The 21,517-nt window shown below is 47.3% G+C and overlaps 1 protein-coding gene across 2 annotated transcripts in view; it reads left to right on the forward strand.

The window, feature by feature from the left end:
* EME2 (essential meiotic structure-specific endonuclease subunit 2) overlaps positions 1-21,517 on the forward strand; it is a 49,155-nt gene that overhangs the window by 20,452 nt on the left and 7,186 nt on the right. Inside the window, exons 3-7 of one of the 2 annotated variants that reach the window (XM_075318270.1) lie at positions 4,989-5,125; positions 5,285-5,377; positions 5,926-6,035; positions 7,949-8,051; positions 13,428-13,543. In XM_075318270.1, the coding sequence (XP_075174385.1) occupies positions 4,989-5,125; positions 5,285-5,377; positions 5,926-6,035; positions 7,949-8,051; positions 13,428-13,543 (559 nt within the window). The remainder of the gene's footprint in view (positions 1-4,988; positions 5,126-5,284; positions 5,378-5,925; positions 6,036-7,948; positions 8,052-13,427; positions 13,544-21,517) is intronic. The other variant, XM_075318271.1, reaches the window with a different exon arrangement.

Here is a 21,517-nt window from a genome sequence, read left to right on the forward strand (position 1 = left end):
GTAGTAGCGGTCCTCCACTCTCAGGGACACTCGGTGATCCCTTACTTAGATGATCTGTTTGTCAAGGCACCCTCTCAGGAGGCATGCCAACACAGCCTCAACGCTACTCTGGAGACTCTCCAGTGTTTCGGGTGGATCATCAATTTTCCAAAGTCAAATCTGACACCGGCCCAATCGCTGACATATCTTGGCATGGAGTTTCATACTCTCTCAGCGATAGTGAAGCTTCCGCTGAACAAACAGCGGTCACTGCAGACAGGGTTGCAATCTCTCCTTCAAGGTCAGTCACACACCCTGAAGCGCCTCATGCACTTCCTGGGGAAGATGGTGGCAGCAATGGAGGTAGTCCCTTTCGCGCAGTTTCACCTGCGTCCTCTTCAATGGGACATCCTACGCAAATGGGACAGGAAGTCGACGTCCCTCGACAGGAACGTCTCCCTCTCTCAGGCAGCCAAAGATTCCCTTCGGTGGTGGCTTCTTCCCACTTCATTGTCGAAGGGGAAATCCTTCCTACCCCCATCCTGGGCGGGGGTCACGACGGACGCGAGTCTGTCAGGGTGGGGAGCAGTTTGTCTCCACCACAGGGCTCAGGGTACGTGGACTCAGCAAGAGTCCTCCCTTCAGATCAATGTTCTGGAGATCAGGGCAGTGTATCTTGCCCTAAAAGCTTTCCAGCAGTGGCTGGAAGGCAAGCAAGATCCGAATTCATTCGGACAACTCCACAGCGGTGGCTTACATCAACCACCAAGGCGGAACACGCAATCGGCAAGCCTTCCGGGAAGTCCGGCGGATTTTGATGTGGTTGGAAGCCACGGCCTCCACCATATCCGCAGTCCACATCCCGGGCGTAGAAAACGGGGAAGTAGTCTTTCTCAGTCGCCAGGGCATGGACGCAGAGGAATGGTCCTTTCACCCGGACGTGTTTCAGGAGATCTGTTGCTGCTGGGGGAGGCCGGACGTCGACCTAATGGCGTCCCGGCACAACAACAAGGTCCCGGCATTCTTGGCACGGTCTCACGAGCACAGAGCTCTGGCGGCAGACGCCTTAGTTCAGGATTGGTCGCAGTTTTAACTTCCTTATGTGTTCCCACCTCTGGCACTGTTGCTCAGAGTGTTACGCAAGATCAGGTCAGATGCCGCCGCGCCATTCTCGTCGCTCCAGAATGGCCGAGGAGGTCGTGGTATCCGGATCTGTGGCATCTCACGGTGGGCCAACCGTGGGCACTACCAGACCGACCAGACTTACTGTCCCAAGGGCCGTTTTTTCCATCTGAATTCTGCGGCCCTCAACCTGACTGTGTGGCCATTGAGTCCTGGATCCTAGCGTCCTCAGGGTTATCTCAAGAGGTCATTGCCACTATGAGACAGGCCAGGAAACCAACGTCTGCCAAGATCTACCACAGGGCGTGGAAGATATTCTTGTATTGGTGCTCTGATCAGGGAGTTTCTCCCTGGCCATTTGCCTTGCCCTCTTTTCTTTCCTTCCTTCAATCCGGATTGGAAAAAGGTTTGTCGCTCGGCTCCCTTAAGGGACAAGTCTCAGCGCTCTCTGTGTTCTTTCAGAAGCGCCTAGCCAGGCTTCCTCAGGTACGCACGTTCCTGCAGGGGGTTTGCCACATAGTCCCTCCTTACAGGCGGCCGTTAGAACCGTGGGATCTAAACAGGGTTCTGATGGCCCTTCAGAAGCCACCTTTCGAATCTTTGAAGGATATCTCTCTTTCTCGCCTTTCGCAGAAAGTGGTCTTCCTAGTTGCGGTCACATCACTTCGGAGAGTGTCTGAGCTAGCAGCGCTATCATGCAAGGCTCCTTTCCTGGTGTTTCACCAGGACAAGGTGGTACTGCGCCCGGTTCCGGAATTTTTTTCCGAAGGTGGTATCCACCTTTCATCTCAATCAGGATATCTCCTTACCTTCTTTTTGTCCTCATCCAGTTCATCAATGTGAAAGGGATTTGCATTTGTTAGATCTGGTGAGAGCTCTCAGAATCTACATTTCCCGTACGGCGCCCCTGCGCCGCTCGGATGCACTCTTTGTCCTTGTCGCTGGTCAGCGTAAGGGATCACAGGCTTCCAAATCCACCCTGGCTCGGTGGATCAAGGAAACAATTCTCGAAGCCTACCGTTCTTCTGGTCTTCCGGTTCCCTCAGGGCTGAAGGCCCATTCTACCAGAGCCGTGGGTGCGTCCTGGGCTTTGCGGCACCAGGATACGGCTCAGCAGGTGTGCCAGGCGGCTACCTGGTCGAGCCTGCACACTTTCACCAAACACTATCAGGTGCATACCTATGCTTCGGCGGATGCCAGCCTAGGTAGACGAGTCCTTCAGGCGGCGGTTGCCCACCTGTAGGAAAGGGCCGTTTTATGGCTCTATTACGAGGTATTATTTTACCCGCCCAGGGACTGCTTTTGGACGTCCCAATTGTCTGGGTCTCCCAATGGAGCGACAAAGAAGAAGGGAATTTTGTTTACTTACCGTAAATTCCTTTTCTTCTAGCTCCAATTGGGAGACCCAGCACCCGCCCCTGTTCCCTTCGGGCTGTTGTTCTTTGTGTACACATGTTGTTCATGTTGAAGGGTTTCAGTTCTCCGATAATTCTTCGGATTGAATTTACTTTAACCAGTTTATTAGCTTTTCTCCTTCCTGCTTTTGCACCAAAACTGAGGAGCCCGTGATGCACGGGAGGGTGTATAGGCAGAGGGGAGGGGTTACACTTTTTAAAGTGTAATACTTTGTGTGGCCTCCGGAGGCAGAAGCTATACACCCAATTGTCTGGGTCTCCCAATTGGAGCTAGAAGAAAAGGAATTTACGGTAAGTAAACAAAATTCCCTTCTTTGGTTCATGGTTTCAGTTCTCCGAACATCCTTCGGATTGAATTTACCTGAGACCAATTTATACGTTTTCTCCTTCCTGCTTTGGCACCAAAACTGATGGGCCCGTGATGCACGGGAGGGTGTATAGGCAGAGGGGAGGGGTTACACTTTTTAAAGTGTAATACTTTGTGTGGCCTCCGGAGGCAGTAGCTATACACCAATTGTCTGGGTCTCCCAATAGGAGCTAGAAGAAAAGGAATTTACGGTAAGTAAACAAAATTCCCTTCTTTTTTTTTTAGTTTTTATATTGCACTTCACTCAGCATGTGTCCTAGCCCTTAATTGTCAAAATAGAAACATTACATGAGTATTTGAGATGAGCAAATAGATTCACGGGACTAGAAGCCAAGTTGGGGTAGTCCATGGCTGCATTCCATTATCGCCAGTGCCTCTTCTGACTTGTAGGCGCAGTATGCCCCATTGTTGCTGATTGATACGTGTGATGTTGATATGGGAGATGTTCGGACAATGCTTACCGAATACCGAGTACTATTCCAGTATTCAACACGAGAAGAAAAATGCTAGGGTTCCCTATTGACTTGCATAAGGTTCGTTATTCGTGATGAACACCGGAATAGTACTTTGGGATTCATTCCGAATAAGGCGGCTTTCACACTACATTTTTTTTTTTTAACATGCGTCATGAATGTTTAACACAAAAACGGATCCAGTGCAAATGCGTTTTCATTTCAATGCATTTGCAAAGGACTCACGTCAACATGCGTTTGCGTGCGTTATAGTGAGGATCCAGCGACTTGCAGTTTTTTAACTTTTTTCAAAAACGCTACTTGTAGCGTTTTTGAGCTGCGTCCAAATACTGTTTTTCACTGGATCCTGACTATACTGCGTGCAAATGCATGTGAACGCTGGCATGCTGATAGACAGGATCCTGCTTGCTCTACTGAGCATGCCCAGAAACCAGCCTCGCGTGATCAGTCTCTCTCTCCCCCTCCCTCCCTCTCTCTCCTCTCTCTCTCCCCCGCCTGAGAGCGGCGGACGCTCGTAACCAAGGTAAATATCGGATAGCCAAGCAAAGCGCTTCGCTTAGTTACCCGATGTTTACCTTGGTTACGTGTGCAGGGAGCAGGCATCCCGGCTCCTAGCAGCTACGGATGCTCATAACCAAGGTAAATATCGGGTATCCAAGCAAAGCACTTCGCTTAGTTACCCGATGTTTACCTTGGTTACCAGCGTCTGCAGCTGTCAGATGCCGGCTCGCAGTCTATCACGTTCAGTTCCCCTTACTCCCGATCACATGACTTCAATACCCGCCCATAAACTTTAAGTGACAGGATCCTGCAAAATAACACATGCGTTTGCATGTGTTTTTCTTTGTAAAACAAAAAACGTTCATGATGCATGTTAAAAAAACGTAGTGTGAAAGCAGCCTAATCCGAACACGAATAATTACTATTCACAGATCACTAATGATGTCGCTTCGGGCCTACAAATTAGAAGAAACCACTGGGATGCAGGCAGGAGGCTGGTGGTCATGGACTACTTACATGGCCACTGGACCAGGGTCCTGCGAATCCATTCCCCTTGCTCATGTCTAATGAGTATGAAATGTTTCATTTGTTTTTGCATAGGAGACAAACGGATGTTGAAAATGGGCGCATGGGCCGGATGCTGATGAAAATTGGTCCATTTTTTTTATTTCATCCTCACCAAAAAAAAGGACGTCTTATTGACGCCCAACTTTGAATTTGAATAATTAAGAAGGAAGGTTGTGATCCAGTGAAATAATTTCAGGAAACCTTTGGGATCTGGTCACTGTAGGAATTTGGCAAGATTATGAGGGGTGGGGGTATAAAGCCAGGTAATCTGTAGATTTTCACCTCTACTGGGATTTGTTATTTTCCCACAGCTGTAAAGACATTGCATTAAATCTCATTTCAGCTGTTCTGCCCATTCATCATACTTTGTATTTTGGCTCTGTTTTTTCAGGTTGACCCCTGTGTATGAGCAGAAGCCCTCCATAAAGTCATTATATAGAATTTTGCTCTCCATTTCAGGAAGGACACAACAAACATGCACCAGCAGGAAAAATACTGAACCAAATGTGTCTCAATGGAGGGGATCCTGCTGATCTCTGAGATATATTGTTGCATTGTTTGCAGGTCTGCTTCAGGATGCTGGATGTGAAGATCTACTGGAATCTTTGAGCGCAGCCGGTTATAATTACACCCTAGAACCGCACTCTGTTCCCTATAGTGTCACTTGGCGGAGACAGATGCCCGGAGATTGGACGTGTGTAGTAAGATGAGCTTTATAACATTTGCACATTTAGGGAAAATAATAAAAACTAGCGCAAAGGATTAGTGGAAAAAGTGGAACCAAGAAACTGCATTTTTTTTTTACTTGTGGTCGGGGATCCTGGTCTCATTTTTTTGCCCCCCCTTGTGTTATTTTGCAGGAGGGAGTGGAGATTTGCAGAGGAGAGGAATGTGAAATGCTCATTCTGGTGGAGCCCAAAGATTTTCTCTTTAGTGTTCGTTGCAACAATCAGGTAATATGAGAATGAGTGAGAATAGTGTAGATAAGAGGCATCGCTAAATATGAGATACGCCTTGACGCTGGCTGCTGGGCTTGCATAAAACTGGCCTTTTCTATGAGCTGTGTCTCAATTTTTACATTAATGCCAAGGAAATAAATGTATGTCCAAGTTCCTATATTCAATGTCTGTATACTGTAGTGTCTCAGAGTGCAGCTGTTTATTTGTTAGTTATAAATTGAAACATGTTCTAAAAGAGTAACCAGTATTCTAATTGTTTTTTTAAAAAAATCAATAGTAGATATGAAAATAAGCATCATTGTACAAGATCTTATTAGAGAAATCTGCTTCTTGCTCCTTCAGGACTGATCTTTCACTTTTTTCGTTCCTGTGCCTCTCTGTTCCTAAGATATACCCCCCCACCCCTTAACCCTGTATTTAATTCTAGTCTTTTTATCCAAGTGGGTGTGGCCATCAACTCTTTTCTAGGGCATTTTCTTTTCTTGAGAACCACGCTTGTTTGGCTTATCTGTGGAATTACGTTATCACGCTGTACATTACAGGCTCCGGGAACCTCCAGTAATGAAGAGACCCCGGGGTCCGTGTTTGGAGTTGCCAAGAGGTACCCTGATAAAAAGATCACATTGGTCATTTTGGGACTCCGAGACTATCGTAGGAAAGTGCTATTACTTTTATGGGTTAATTGTTAGAACTATTATTGGTTTAAAGGGGTTGTATGGGACTTTACTGATGGATAACTGATCTGTAGGGTAGGTTGTCAATATGTGATTGATGGGGGGGAGACACCTGGCACCCCACCTATGAGCTCCTAGAATGTCCTGCTGTGGCCAAATGTAACCAGGGTTCAGAGTAAAACGGCAATGCTGTGTAAACTTTATAGAGTCTTTCTTATGTATTGCAGCTAAGCTCTTATTTACTTCAATCGGAGCTGAGCTGCAGTAGCTGAGAATGCCATACACTTTAGTGTCCAGTATGTTGTTCTTGCTCTGTTCACTGTTTACATCTGTCTGAAGCTGCAAAATACTGAATTGTGATGGTGCCTGGCGTCAGTCCCGCACCGAATTTGATATTGTTGACTTATTACCGAGTGCTCAGTACTCGTAACTAGGGATGAGCGGGCACTACCATGCTCGGGTGCTCAGTACTCGTAACTAGTGATGAGCGGGCACTACCATGCTCGGGTGCTCAGTACTCGTAACTAGTGATGAGTGAGCACTACCATGCTCGGGTGCTCAGTACTCGTAACTAGTGATGAGGGGGCACTACCATGCTCGGGTGCTCAGTACTCGTAACTAGGGATGAGCGAGCACTACCATGCTCGGGTGCTCAGTACTGGTAACTAGTGATGAGCAGCCACTACCATGCTCGGGTGCTCAGTACTCGTAACTAGTGATGAGCGGGCACTACCATGCTCGGGTGCTCAGTACTCGTAACTCGTAACTAGGGATGAGCGGGCACTACCATGCTCGGGGACTCAGTACTTGTAACTAGAGATGAGCGGGCACTACCATGCTCAGGTGCTCAGTACTGGTAACTAGTGATGAGCGGGCACTACCATGCTCGGGTGCTCAGTACTCGTAACTAGTGATGAGCGGGCACTACCATGCTCGAGTGCTCAGTACTGGTAACTAGTGATGAGCGGGCACTACCATGCTCGGGTGCTCAGTACTCGTAACTAGTGATGAGCGGGCACTACCATGCTCGGGTGCTCAGTACTCGTAACTAGTGATGAGCGAGCACTACCATGCTCGGGTGCTCAGTACTTGTAACTAGTGATGAGCAGCCACTACCATGCTCGGGTGCTCAGTACTGGTAACTAGTGATGAGCGGGCACTACCATGCTCGGGTGCTCGGTACTCGTAACTAGTGATGAGCGGGCACTACCATGCTCGGGTGCTCGGTACTTGTAACTAGTGATGAGCGGGCACTACCATGCTCGGGTGCTCAGTACTGGTAACTAGTGATGAGCGGGCACTACCATGCTCGGGTGCTCGGTACTTGTAACTAGTGATGAGTGGGCACTACCATGCTCGGGTGCTCAGTACTTGTAACTAGTGATGAGCGGGCACTACCATGCTCGGGTGCTCAGTACTCGTAACTAGTGATGAGTGGGCACTACCATGCTCGGGTGCTCGGTACTTGTAACCAGTGATGAGTGGGCACTACCATGCTCGGGTGCTCAGTACTTGTAACCAGTGATGAGCGGGCACTACCATGCTCGGGTGCTCAGTACTTGTAACTAGTGATGAGCGGGCACTACCATGCTTGGGTGCTCAGTACTCATAACGAGTAGTTGGATGGGCTCGACTCGAGAACTTGAGTATAATGTAAGTCAATGGGAAACTTGAAAAATCAAGCCCGTCCGACTACTCGTTATGAGTACCGAGCATGGTGGTGCCCGCTCATCACTAGTCATAGCACATCTTAGAAGAAATATCTTTTTACCTTTTTAACATTGTGAATTTTACATTTTTTTTTTGTGGGGAGGTCCCTATTAAAACAGTAACAGTATACAGCGAATGTCTAGATTCTTTCATAAGTTATTTCTTCCTCTATTCACACTCATAGATGTCAAAGGTTGTCTCACAAAATGGAGAGACATTCCCGGGAGGCGAAAACAAGGTCTGACCAGGAAGACGGTTGGGTCACCTGGAGACAAATAGATGAGGTAACCGGTTGTTTGCTATATTTTAATATTTATGTTTAACTGACCCCATCGTGGAGTATATAGGGACATAGCATGAAACAGAGACTGTAGGCCTCAGTTTTACAGTTATGATAAATACTAGAAGGTGGCCCGATTCTACGCATCGGGTATTCTAGAATTTACGTATTGTGTAGTTCATGTATGATTTTTGTTATACAGTTAGGTCCAGAAATCTTTGGACAGTGACACAATTTTGGCGAGTTGGGCTCTGCATGCCACCACATTGGATTTGAAATGAAACCTCTACAACAGAATTCAAGTGCAGATTGTAACGTTTAATTTGAAGGTTTGAACAAAAATATCTGATAGAAATTGTAGGAATTGTCACATTTCTTTACAAACACTCCACATTTTAGGAGGTCAAAAGTAATTGGACAAATAAACCAAACCCAAACAAAATATTTTTATTTTCAATATTTTGTTGCGAATCCTTTGGAGGCAATCACTGCCTTAAGTCTGGAACCCATGGACATCACCAAACGCTGGGTTTCCTCCTTCTTAATGCTTTGCCAGGCCTTTACAGCCGCAGCCTTCAGGTCTTGCTTGTTTGTGGGTCTTTCCGTCTTAAGTCTGGATTTCAGCAAGTGAAATGCATGCTCAATTGGGTTAAGATCTGGTGATTGACTTGGCCATTGCAGAATGTTCCACTTTTTAGCACTCATGAACTCCTGGGTAGCTTTGGCTGTATGCTTGGGGTCATTGTCCATCTGTACTATGAAGCGCCGTCCGATCAACTTTGCGGCATTTGGCTGAATCCGGGCTGAAAGTATATCCCGGTACACTTCAGAATTCATCCAGCTACTCTTGTCTGCTGTTATGTCATCAATAAACACAAGTGACCCAGTGCCATTGAAAGCCATGCATGCCCATGCCATCACGTTGCCTCCACCATGTTTTACAGAGGATGTGGTGTGCCTTGGATCATGTGCCGTTCCCTTTCTTCTCCAAACTTTTTTCTTCCCATCATTCTGGTACAGGTTGATCTTTGTCTCATCTGTCCATAGAATACTTTTCCAGAACTGAGCTGGCTTCATGAGGTGTTTTTCAGCAAATTTAACTCTGGCCTGTCTATTTTTGGAATTGATGAATGGTTTGCATCTAGATTTGAACCCTTTGTATTTACTTTCATGGAGTCTTCTCTTTACTGTTGACTTAGAGACAGATACACCTACTTCACTGAGAGTGTTCTGGACTTCAGTTGATGTTGTGAACGGGTTCTTCTTCACCAAAGAAAGTATGCGGCGATCATCCACCACTGTTGTCATCCGTGGACGCCCAGGCCTTTTTGAGTTCCCAAGCTCACCAGTCAATTCCTTTTTTCTCAGAATGTACCCGACTGTTGATTTTGCTACTCCAAGCATGTCTGCTATCTCTCTGATGGATTTTTTTCTTTTTTTTCAGCCTCAGGATGTTCTGCTTCACCTCAATTGAGAGTTCCTTAGACCGCATGTTGTCTGGTCACAGCAACAGCTTCCAAATGCAAAACCACACACCTGTAATCAACCCCAGACTTTTTAACTACTTCATTGATTACAGGTTAATGAGGGAGACGCCTTCAGAGTTAATTGCAGCCCTTAGAGTCCCTTGTCCAATTACTTTTGGTCCCTTGAAAAAGAGGAGGCTATGCATTACAGAGCTATGATTCCTAAACCCTTTCTCCGATTTGGATGTGAAAACTCTCATATTGCAGCTGGGAGTGTGCACTTTCAGCCCATATTATATATATAATTGTATTTCTGAACATGTTTTTGTAAACAGCTAAAATAAGAAAACTTGTGTCACTGTCCAAATATTTCTGAACCTAACTGTATATATATATATAGATGTTGTTGTGTGTAGTTACCAAGTGTTTGTGTAGGGGCTGTACATGTTCTGGGTGTTGTCTGGGTGTGACGGGGGGTGAGAGCGGTGTTGTATGTGTGTTGCGTTGTTTGTGGAGCGCTGTGTGTCTGTAGCGTTGTGTGTGTGTTGCGCGGTTTGTGTGTGTGTGGTGTGTTTTGGGGGGAGGTATGTTTTGTGCAATGTGTGTGTTGTGCGGTATGTGCGTATATTTGTGTGTGCCGCGGTGTTTGTGTGTTGGGTGCTGTGTGTGCGCAGCGTTGTCTGTGTGTGTGGGTGTCTGTGTAGGGTAGTTGTTTGTGGTTCCTAGTGTGTGTGTGTGATGTGTGGTGTGTGGTGTGTTGTGCAGTGCGCGCGCGTGTGTGTGTGTGTGTGTGTTTTGGGGGGAGGTGCGCACTCCCAAACGTGCTCCATCCCCCATGCAGCGCACTCCCCATCGTGCTCCATCCCCTATGCTGCGCACCCCCCATCGTGCTCCATCTCCCATGCTGCGCACTCCCAAACGTGCTCCATCCGCCATGCTGCGCACTCCCAAACGTGCTCCATCCGCCATGCTGCGCACTCCCAAACGTGCTCCATCCGCCATACTCCGCACTCCCCATCGTGCTCCATCCCCCATGCAGCGCACTCCCCATCGTGCTCCATCCCCTATGCTGCGCACCCCCTATCGTGCTCCATCTCCCATGCTGCGCACTCCCAAACGTGCTCCACCCGCCATGCTGCGCACTCCCAAACGTGCTCCATCCCCCATGCTGTGAACTCCCCATCGTGCTCCATCCCCGATGCTGCGCACCCCCCATCATGCTCCATCCCCGATGCTGCGCACCCCACATCGTGCTCCATCCCCCATGCTGCACCAGCATCAGCCTCTCTGCCCCCAGCATCAGCTTCTCTGCCCCCAGCATCAGCCTCTCTCCTCCCAGCATCAGCCTCTCTCCTCCCAGCATCAGCCTCTCTCATCCTAGCATGAGCCTCTCTCCTCCCAGCATCAGCCTCTCCTCTCTGTCCCCAGCATCAGCCTCTCTCCTCCCAGCCTTCCCCAGCATCAGCCTCTCTCCTCCCAGCCTCCCTCCTCCCACCCTCCCCCAGCATCAGCCTCCCTCTCCCAGCCTCCCCCAGCATCAGCCTCCCCCAGCATCAGCTTCTCTTCTCTCAGCCTACCTCTCCCAGCCTCCCTCCTCCCAGCCTCCCTCAGCATCAGCCTCCCTCTCCCAGCCTCCCCAAGCATCAGCCTCCACCAGCATCAGACTCTCTCCTTCCAGCCTCCCCCAGCATCAGCCTCCGCCAGCATCAGCCTCTTTCCTTCCAGCCTCCTCCAGCATCAGCCTCCCTCTCCCAGCCTTCCCCAGGATCAGCCTCTCTCCTCCCAGCCTCCGTCCTCCCAGCCTTCCCCAGCATCAGCTTTCCTCTCCCAGCCTCCCTCAGCATCAGCCTTCCCCAGCATCAGCCTCTCTCCTCCCAGCCTCAGCCTCTCTCCTTCCAGCCTCCCCCAGCATCAGCCTCTCTCCTTCCAGCTTCCCTCAGCATCAGCCTCCCCTTCCCAGCCTTCCCGAGGATCAGCCTCTCTCCTCCCAGCCTCCTTCCTCCCAGCCTCCCTCAGCATCAGCCTTCCGCTCCCAGTCTCCCCCAGCATCAGCCTCCCCAAGCATCAGCCTCCACCAGCATCAGCCTCTCTCCTTCCAGCCTCCCCCAGCATCAGCCTCCCCTTCCCAGCCTTCCCCAGGTTCAGCCTCTCTCCTCCCAGCCTCCTTCCTCCCAGCCTCCTTCCTCCCAGCCTCCCCCTCCCAGCCTCCCTCAGCATCAGCCTTCCGCTCCCAGTCTCCCCCAGCATCAGCCTCCCCAAGCATCAGCCTCCACCAGCATCAGCCTCTTTCCTTCCAGCCTCCCCCAGCATCAGCCTCACTCCTTCCAGCCTCCATCAGCATCAGCCTCCCGTTCCCAGCCTTCCCCAGGATCAGCCTCTCTCCTCCCAGCCTCCTTCCTCCCAGCCTCCCTCAGCATCAGCCTTCCCCTCCCAGTCTCCCCCAGCATCAGCCTCCCGAAGCATCAGCCTCCACCAGCATTAGCCTCTCTCCTTCCAGCCTCCCCCAGCATCAGCCTCCCCAAGCATCAGCCTCCACCAGCATCAGCCTCCCTCGTCCCAGCCTCCCCCAGCATCAGCCTCCCCCTCCCAGCCTCCCCCATCATCAGCCTCTCTCCTCCCAGCCTTCCCCATGATCAGCCTCTCTGCTCCCAGCCTCCTCCAGCACGCCGTGCTCCTCTGCCGACACTCACACACCCGATCGCATCCACTCACACACACCCGATCGCATCCACTCACACACACCCGATCGCATCCACTCACACACACCCGATCGCATCCACTCACACACACAGACACTGACGATATCGCACATACGCGCTGATACTCACAACATCCGGACATACCACATGCCTCTGGCCATGTGATCCTCCGTCAGGTCCTGGAAGATCACAACAGCACAGTATCGAGGCCGAGAAGCAAGCGATATCGCCGGATGCTGTGAGTATGTGGATGCGATGTGAGAGTGAGTGCGATCTGATGTGTGTGTGTATGTGTGTGTGTGTGCTGTTATGTTTGTGCGTGTGGAAGTCCCGCCGCTGCAGGATCTTGATTTACTGGTAACTATGCAAGCATGGTTACCAGCGCAACACGTCCCCCGCTCGCACGGGAGCCAACACCAGCATACGGCGGCGACGTACGCTGATGTGGGCTCCCGTTGGTGAGGGGGGAAAGGGGGGGGGGGGAGTACAGTACTCACCTGGGATTCGTGGCTCCGTGGCCGTGTCAGTTCGGGCAATGCGGGGGGGGGGGGGCGAGAGCTAACGTCTATTGCGTGAGGGGGGCGGGGCGTGGCGTGGGCGAGTTGCCAATGCCTGCAGGGTGCCGGGGCGAGAGGCCAATCTGTGGGGGGGCGCAGAGCCTGGGCGAGCGGCTGGCCAATCCGTGTGGGGGCGCAGCCGGGGCGAGAGGCCAATCCGTGTGGGGGGGCGGGGCCATGGCGAACCCAGCGGCCAATCAGCTTTGTGTCACCGTAAGGACATGTCACGGTGACACAATTTTGGAGCATGACAGACAGACAGACAGAATAAGGCAATTATATATATAGATGTTTCCATTAGTAACCAATCACAGCTCAGCTTTCATTTTTTTTCAGAGCAGTTTACCAAATGAAAGCTGGGCCCTGATTGGTTGCTATGGGCAAGAAAGATAGTTTTGATTCATGCTGAGGTCCATTTGGTTCAGATTTGGAGCCTGCGGGTTTCTGTAGGAATATGCCAGAAGGGAAGTAATGGTGTCAGTGACCGTTTAGCTCTGTGGCTTCAGTGCTTGAGGGACTTGCAGTTCCCGAATTTTCATGGTATTGCCTATAGGGTCATTTTAAGAAATGACATATACTGGGGCTGTATACAATACAAAAGAAGGTTGATTTTATCATTTACTTATTGTTTTCTTTGTTGCTGTATGTGGGAGCCCAGGCCCTTGTGTTTCTGCAGCTGTATTACAACATGGAGGTGTTGAACCTGGACACGTGGAAGCAGCTCGGGCAGCACGTATGTGCCATGACAAAGAGCGTGAGTCAGCGCCCGTTTCGGTGAGTTTTAAATTTTTTATTTTTTTTTTAGACATGGCGATCGCGGGCGTTCAGGCGCTGCAGCTCTGCGATCACTGCCAGGTCTCCGTCTGATGTTACAGCCAGGACCCGACTCTTACTGCCCGTAGCGGTGCCCGCTCCGCTTCTGGCAGTTTAACCCCCTGAATCGCGGCATTCAGGAGGCAGGAAGAGGGATCGCTTACCTGTCCCTGGCATTTGGGTCCCTATAATGTGATCACTGGGATGCGATCGCTGCCATGGTAACCCTGGGTCGTCGCCATGACGACCCCAAGTTACTCAGCTATGGAGGGCCTCACACACCATGCTGTATGCAGGGTATGTGAGATGATCTACTGTGATGTAGTCAACTGTAGTGATAAAGCATTGAGAGTGGATTTTAGAAACTCAGAAACAATTGACATGCTGCTTCTTTTTTCAGCAACAAAATTTGCAAGGAAAAATCTGCATTTTTAGAAAATTTATTAACATTAATGATAAACGAATTTCAAAACACTCGGATACACGATACTCGTCACGAGTACTGTCTAATACTCAAGTATTCATTCCGAATAGCGAGTGCAATGCAAGCCAACGAGGAATACTCGCAATGTAATGAGTAACCCGAATGCCGCACTATTCATGCAAGTAGCGAACAGTACGGCATTCGGGTTACTTGTTACAGTGCGATTATTCCCCATTGACTTGCATTGCACACACTATTCGGAATGAATACTTGACTATTAGACAGTACTCGTTACGAGTATCGCGTATCTGAGTGTTGTCGAAATTCGCTCATCATTGATCAAAATATAAAATAAATTAAGCTGATTGGGAAAGGGCGTAATGAGAAAAAATAATCAAAATACCAAAGTCTTTTTGGTCAATGCAACATTGCAATAACAGGCAATCAAAACATCGCATCTAACCAAAATGGTATAATTACAAATGTCAGCTCAAGACCCAAAAATAAGCCATCACTGAGCCCCAGATCCCGAAAAATGAGAACAAATTTCGGAATGTTTCTTTCACCATTTAAATAAAAGTAAAACTATACATGTTTGGTGTCTATGAATGCTTACTGACCTGTGGAATTATATTGCCAGATCACTTTTACCATATAGTGAACATGGTAAATTAAATAAATTGTTGAACTGCACTTTCTTTGAATTTATCACACTTGGATTTTTTTTTTCCCCCTTTTCTAGTACAATATGGCCAGAATAAATGGGTCATTCAAAAGTACAACTTGTCCCGTGATGGAAAAATAAAAAAAGTTATGGCTCTTGGAATTAAGTGAGGAAAAACGGAAAATCGCTGGGGGGGAATGGGTTAAACCTGCCTAACTCCTTCATGGTCCATGATGTATTTGTGCCCATCATACATCGGGTTGGGGTGTGGGGAAGGGTTTCACAAGGTGAGCCTCACTACACACATGATGGCTGTGTTGTACAGCTGACAACTTTCCCTAACAGAAGTGTTTGGAGTCAGAAAAAGAAATATTTGTCAGGTGACACAAGCTAAATATTTTTCACAAAGATCTTAATTTTCTTCTAAGGAACTAAAATTGTGACAATACCAGAGTTTTTTTTTTTGTTTTTTAATTGTACCGGGCTGCACAATTAGCTGCGTCCTTGAGGGGTTAAACACAATGGTGTACTCATTGGGTGACGTTGCTCTTTTTTTTTTAAATATATATATATTTATATAATATATATATATATATATATATATATATATATATATATATATATATATATATATATATATATATATATATATAAATTTTTTTTTTAATATATAAAAAATTATTTTCTTTTACTATATAAAAGAAAATGATATATAATATATATATATATAATATATATCATTTTCTTTTATATAGTAAAAGAAAATAATTTTTTATATATTAAAAATATATATTTCTTTGTCGCTCTATTGGGAGACCCAGACAATTGGGTGTATAGGCTATGCCTCCGGAGGCCGCACAAAGTATTACACTCAAAAGTGTTAAGCCCCTCCCCTTCTGCCTATACACCCCCGTGCTCCCACGGGCTCCTCAGTTTTTTGCTTTGTGCGAAGGAGGTCAGACACGCACGCACAGCTCCACAGATTGGTCAGCAGCAGCTGCTGACCATGTCGGATGGAAGAAAAGTGGGCCCATATAGGGCCCCCAGCATGCTCCCTTCTCACCCCACTCTTGTCGGCGGTGTTGTTAAGGTTGAGGTATCCATTGCGGGTACGGAGGCTGGAGCCCACATGCTGTTTTCCTTCCCCATCCCCCTCAGGGTTCTGGTGGAAGTGGGATCCTATCGGTCTTCAGGCACTGAGACCGTGCTTCATCCACAACTCCTGTGGAGCCTGCTGGATAGGAGCCGGGTACCGTTCAGGGACATGGCCCTGCTACTTGGAGGTACTCTGTGTCCCCGTGGGGACCGCGCACAGCAACACTCCAGCTTTGCTGGGTGTGCTAGTGCACCGGGGACCGCGGAGCCGACCGGGTTAATATGTGCCATTACACACTCAGCGTTGCTGAGTGTGTTTATGTATAGGGACTGCCGCATTGACCGCCGCTGCCTTGGAAATACTGCGGCGCGGCTGGGACTTGTAGTGCGCCGGGGACTTCCACGCCGGCCGCGCTTTTACGGCGGCCGCGTTTATTACTAGAGTCCCCGGCTTTTTGCGGCCTAGTTTCCTTTCCTCCCGCCTATAGCCCTGACAGGCAGGGGAAGGGCGGGACGCTGCATAGAACGAGCAGCACTGAGGGCTGGAGCATGCTTTGCATACTCCACTCCCCTCACTGTGCACAGTGCAGGCACCAGTTCCCACTCTTTCTGGGTCACGCCCACGACTCCCTCCTCTCCTCAGGACGCATCGATCTCATGGCGTCCCGGCACAACAACAAGGTACCAGCGTTCATGGCACGGTCTCAAGATCCCAGAGCTCTGGCGGCAGACGCCTTAGTTCAGGATTGGTCGCAGTTTCAGCTCCCTTATGTGTTTCCTCCGCTGGCACTGTTGCCCAGAGTGTTACGCAAGATCAGGGCCGACTGCCGCCGCGTCATCCTCGTCGCTCCAGACTGGCCGAGGCGGTCGTGGTACCCGGATCTGTGGCATCTCACGGTCGGCCAACCGTGGGCACTACCAGACCAACCAGACTTGCTATCTCAAGGGCCGTTTTTCCATCTGAATTCTGCGGCCCTCAACCTGACTGTGTGGCCATTGAGTCCTGGATCCTAGCGTCTTCAGGGTTATCTCAAGACGTCATTGCCACTATGAGACAAGCTAGGAAACCAACGTCCGCCAAGATCTACCACAGGACGTGGAAAATTTTCCTGTCGTGGTGCTCTGCTCAGGGTATTTCTCCCTGGCCTTTTGCTTTGCCCACTTTTCTGTCCTTCCTTCAATCTGGACTGGAAAAGGGTTTGTCGCTCAGCTCCCTTAAGGGACAAGTCTCGGCGCTCTCTGTTTTTCCAGAAGCGCCTAGCCAGACTTCCACAGGTACGCACGTTCCTGCAGGGGGTTTGTCACATCGTCCCTCCTTACAAGCGGCCGTTAGAACCCTGGGATCTGAACAGGGTGCTGATGGTTCTTCAGAAACCACCATTCGAGCCAATGAGGGATATTTCTCTCGCACGCCTTTCGCAGAAAGTGTTTTTCCTAGTGGCAGTCACTTCACTTCGGAGAGTGTCTGAGCTAGCAGCGCTGTCATGCAAAGCCCCTTTCCTGGTGTTTCACCAGGACAAGGTGGTTCTGCGTCCGGTTCCGGAATTTCTCCCTAAGGTGGTATCCCCCTTTCATCTCAATCAGGATATCTCCTTACCTTCTTTTTGTCCTCATCCAGTTCACCAATGTGAAAAGGATTTGCACTTGTTAGATCTGGTGAGAGCACTCAGACTCTACATTTCTCGTACGGCGCCCCTGCGCCGCTCGGATGCACTCTTTGTCCTTGTCGCTGGCCAGCGTAAAGGGTCACAGGCTTCCAAATCAACCCTGGCTCGGTGGATCAAGGAGCCAATTATCGAAGCTTACCGTTCGGCTGGGCTTCCGGTTCCCTCAGGGCTGAAGGCCCATTCTACCAGAGCCGTGGGCGCGTCCTGGGCTTTGAGGCACCAGGCTACGGCTCAGCAGGTGTGTCAGGCGGCTACCTGGTCGAGCCTGCACACTTTCACGAAGCACTATCAGGTGCATACCTATGCTTCGGCGGATGCCAGCCTAGGTAGACGAGTCCTTCAGGCGGCGGTTGCCCACCTGTAGGAAGAGGCCGTTTTACGGCTCTTTTACGAGGTATTATTTTACCCACCCAGGGACTGCTTTTGGACGTCCCAATTGTCTGGGTCTCCCAATAGAGCGACAAAGAAGAAGGGAATTTTGTTTACTTACCGTAAATTCCTTTTCTTCTAGCTCTAATTGGGAGACCCAGCACCCGCCCCTGTTTTTTTGTGTACACATGTTGTTCATGTTGAATGGTTTCAGTTCTCCGATATTCCTTCGGATTGAAGTTACTTTAAACCAGTTTATAATTCTTTTTCCTCCTTCTTGCTTTTGCACCAAAACTGAGGAGCCCGTGGGAGCACGGGGGTGTATAGGCAGAAGGGGAGGGGCTTAACACTTTTGAGTGTAATACTTTGTGCGGCCTCCGGAGGCATAGCCTATACACCCAATTGTCTGGGTCTCCCAATTAGAGCTAGAAGAAAAGGAATTTACGGTAAGTAAACAAAATTCCCTTCATATATATATATATTATATATATATATATATATATATATATATATATATATATATATATATATATATATATATATATATATATATATATATTTTTTAATATATAAAAAATTATTTTCTTTTACTATATAAAAGAAAATTATATATATATGTATATATTATATATCATTTTCTTTTATATAGTAAAAGAAAATAATTTTTTATATATTAAAAAAAAAATATATATATATATAATTTTTTTTTTAATATATAAAAATTTTTCTTTTACTATATAAAAGAAAATGATATATAATATATATATATATATATATATATAATATATATCATTTTCTTTTATATAGTAAAAGAAAATAATTTTTTATATATTAAAAATATATATATTTTTTTTTAATATATAAAAAATTATTTTCTTTTACTATATAAAAGAAAATGATATAATATATATATATATAATATATATCATTTTCTTTTATATAGTAAAAGAAAATATATAAAAAATTATTTTCTTTTACTATATAAAAGAAAATGATATATATATATATATATATATATATATATATATATATATATATATATATATATATATATATATAATATATATCATTTTCTTTTATATAGTAAAAGAAAATAATTTTTTATATATTAAAAAAAATATATATTTTTTTTTAATATGTAAAAAAATTATTTTTTTTTACTATATAAAAGAAAATTATATATATATATATATATATATATATTTTTTAATATATAAAAAATTATTTTCTTTTACTATATAAAAGAAAATGATATATATATAATATATATAATTTTCTTTTATATAGTAAAAAAAAATAATTTTTTTACATATTAAAAAAAAAATATATATTTTTTTTAATATATAAATTATTTTCTTTTACTATATAAAAGAAAATGATAGATATAGAGATATATATATATATATATATATATATATATATATATATATATATATATATATATATATATATATATATATATATATAATATATATCATTTTCTTTTATATAGTGAAAGAAAATATATAAAAAATTATTTTCTTTTACTATATAAAAGAAAATGATATATAATATATATATATATATATATATATATATATTATATATCATTTTCTTTTATATAGTAAAAGAAAATAATTTTTTATATATTTTCTTTCACTATATAAAAGAAAATGATATATATTATATATATTATATATATATATATATATATAAATTTTCTTTGTCGCTCTATTGGGAGACCCAGACAATTGGGTGTATAGCTACTGCCTCCGGAGGCCACACAAAGTATTAAGTGTAAGACCCCTCCCCTTCTGCCTATACACCCCCCGTGGGATCACGGGCTCCTCAGTTTTCATGCTTTGTGCGAAGGAGGTCAGACATCCACGCATAGCTCCACTGTTTAGTCAGCAGCAGCTGCTGACTATGTCGGATGGAAGAAAAGAGGGCCCATACTAGGGCCCCCAGCATGCTCCTTTCTCACCCCACTTTTGTCGGCGGTGTTTGTTAAGGTTGAGGTACCCATTGCGGGTACGGAGGCTGGAGCCCACATGCTGCTTTCCTTCCCCATCCCCTTAGGGCTCTGGGTGAAGTGGGATCTTATCGGTCTCCAGGCACTGAGGCCGTGCTCCATCCACAGCCCCTGGGAATCTGCTGGACATGGAGCTGAGTATCCTCAGGGACATGGCCCTGCTACGTTGAGGTACTCTGTGTCCCCATGAAGGGGACCGCGCACAGACACACGGCAGCACTGCTGGGTGTGTTAGTGCGCCAGGGATGGCGGCGCTGCCCACACTAGTGCCATCGCACACTACAGCGTGCTGGGTGTGTTAGAGTATTGAGGGACTGCCGCGCTAACCGCCGCTGCCATTTTTATCTCAGGCGTGGCTGGGACTTGTGGTGCGCCGGGGACTTCCGCGCCGACCAGGGCTTATATGCCGGGCCGCGCTTATCACTCTAGTCCCCGGCTTTTGCGGCCTACTCTCACTTCGTTACCGCCCACTGGCCTGCCAGTCAGGGTAAGGGCGTGACGCTGCACAGCACGGCAGCGCTGAGAGATGGAGCATGCTTTGCATACTCCACCCCTCTCACTGTACACAGTGTGAAACCGGATTCCCGCACTTTCTGGGGCACGCCCACGGCCTCCTCCTCTACACAGGACGCCGGCAGCCATTCTTGTCAGTTTTTTCTGTGACTGAGAAAAGAGACAAGTTTGAGAAGACCCTGGCAGGGATTCTGGTGGTCACACACCCGCTGTGACCGGGCGGTAAGCAGCACCTGTGGTGCTGACCCCACTAGTGCCGAAATGCACATATAGATATATGCTTGTACGCTATACATTGCACTGTTCGGTCGCACTTTTGTATTTTGGCTATATACCCTCCTTGATGGTCGGGGGAGATAACAGCATATCGTCTGTGAAAAACAAGGGTGCAAAAGCACAGGTTTTTCTATGCAGCCTGTACAGCATGTACGGCTATACTGCCGGCAGGTTCCACGGACCCCAATTGTATGCAATGCACGGCCCTTGTGGAACTTACTCAGCCGGAGTCTCTGCTAATGGTCCAGGTGATGGGGACGGAGTTTGCAGTATTTACTTCAGACTTTCTGAGACTATGGCTAACATACTAGAAGCCTTGCAGTCCAGACCGGTCCCTCAGACCATGGGCTCTGTTGATTCATTGCCCCTGGTCCCCCCCCCCCCCCAGTTGGTACAACAAGGTGCTCCTGGAGTGTCTCAGGGATCCCAGGGTGAGGGGTCTGACTCGGACCGCAGTCCCAGACCCCCTAAGCGACCTCGCTGGGAGCATCCCTCGACGTCACCGCATCATTCAGGGTCTCAGCATGGGGACTCTCTCTATGATAAGGCGGAGGTATCTGATCAGGATTCTGATCCTGAGAACGTTCTCTACCTGGATACACCTGATTGTGACACTGTAGTGAACGATCTTACGGCGTCCATCAATCATATGTTGGTTATTTCTCCCTCAGCTCCTACGCCTGAGGAGTCAGCTTCTCAGCAGGAGAAGTTCCGTTTCAGGTTCCCCAAGCGTACATGGAGTACGCTTTCTGGATCACTCTGACTTCAGGGAGGCAGTCCAGAACCACCAGGCTTGTCCAGATATCGTTTTTTCAAAACGCCTTAAGGATACACGTTATCTCTTCCCTTTTGACCTTGTCAAGGGCTGGGTTCAGTGTTCCAATGTGGACCTCCTATCTCCAGCGGCTAAATCCTT

Source organism: Anomaloglossus baeobatrachus, chromosome 7 (genome assembly GCF_048569485.1).
Source record: "Anomaloglossus baeobatrachus isolate aAnoBae1 chromosome 7, aAnoBae1.hap1, whole genome shotgun sequence".
Taxonomy (NCBI): Eukaryota; Metazoa; Chordata; class Amphibia; order Anura; family Aromobatidae; genus Anomaloglossus; species Anomaloglossus baeobatrachus.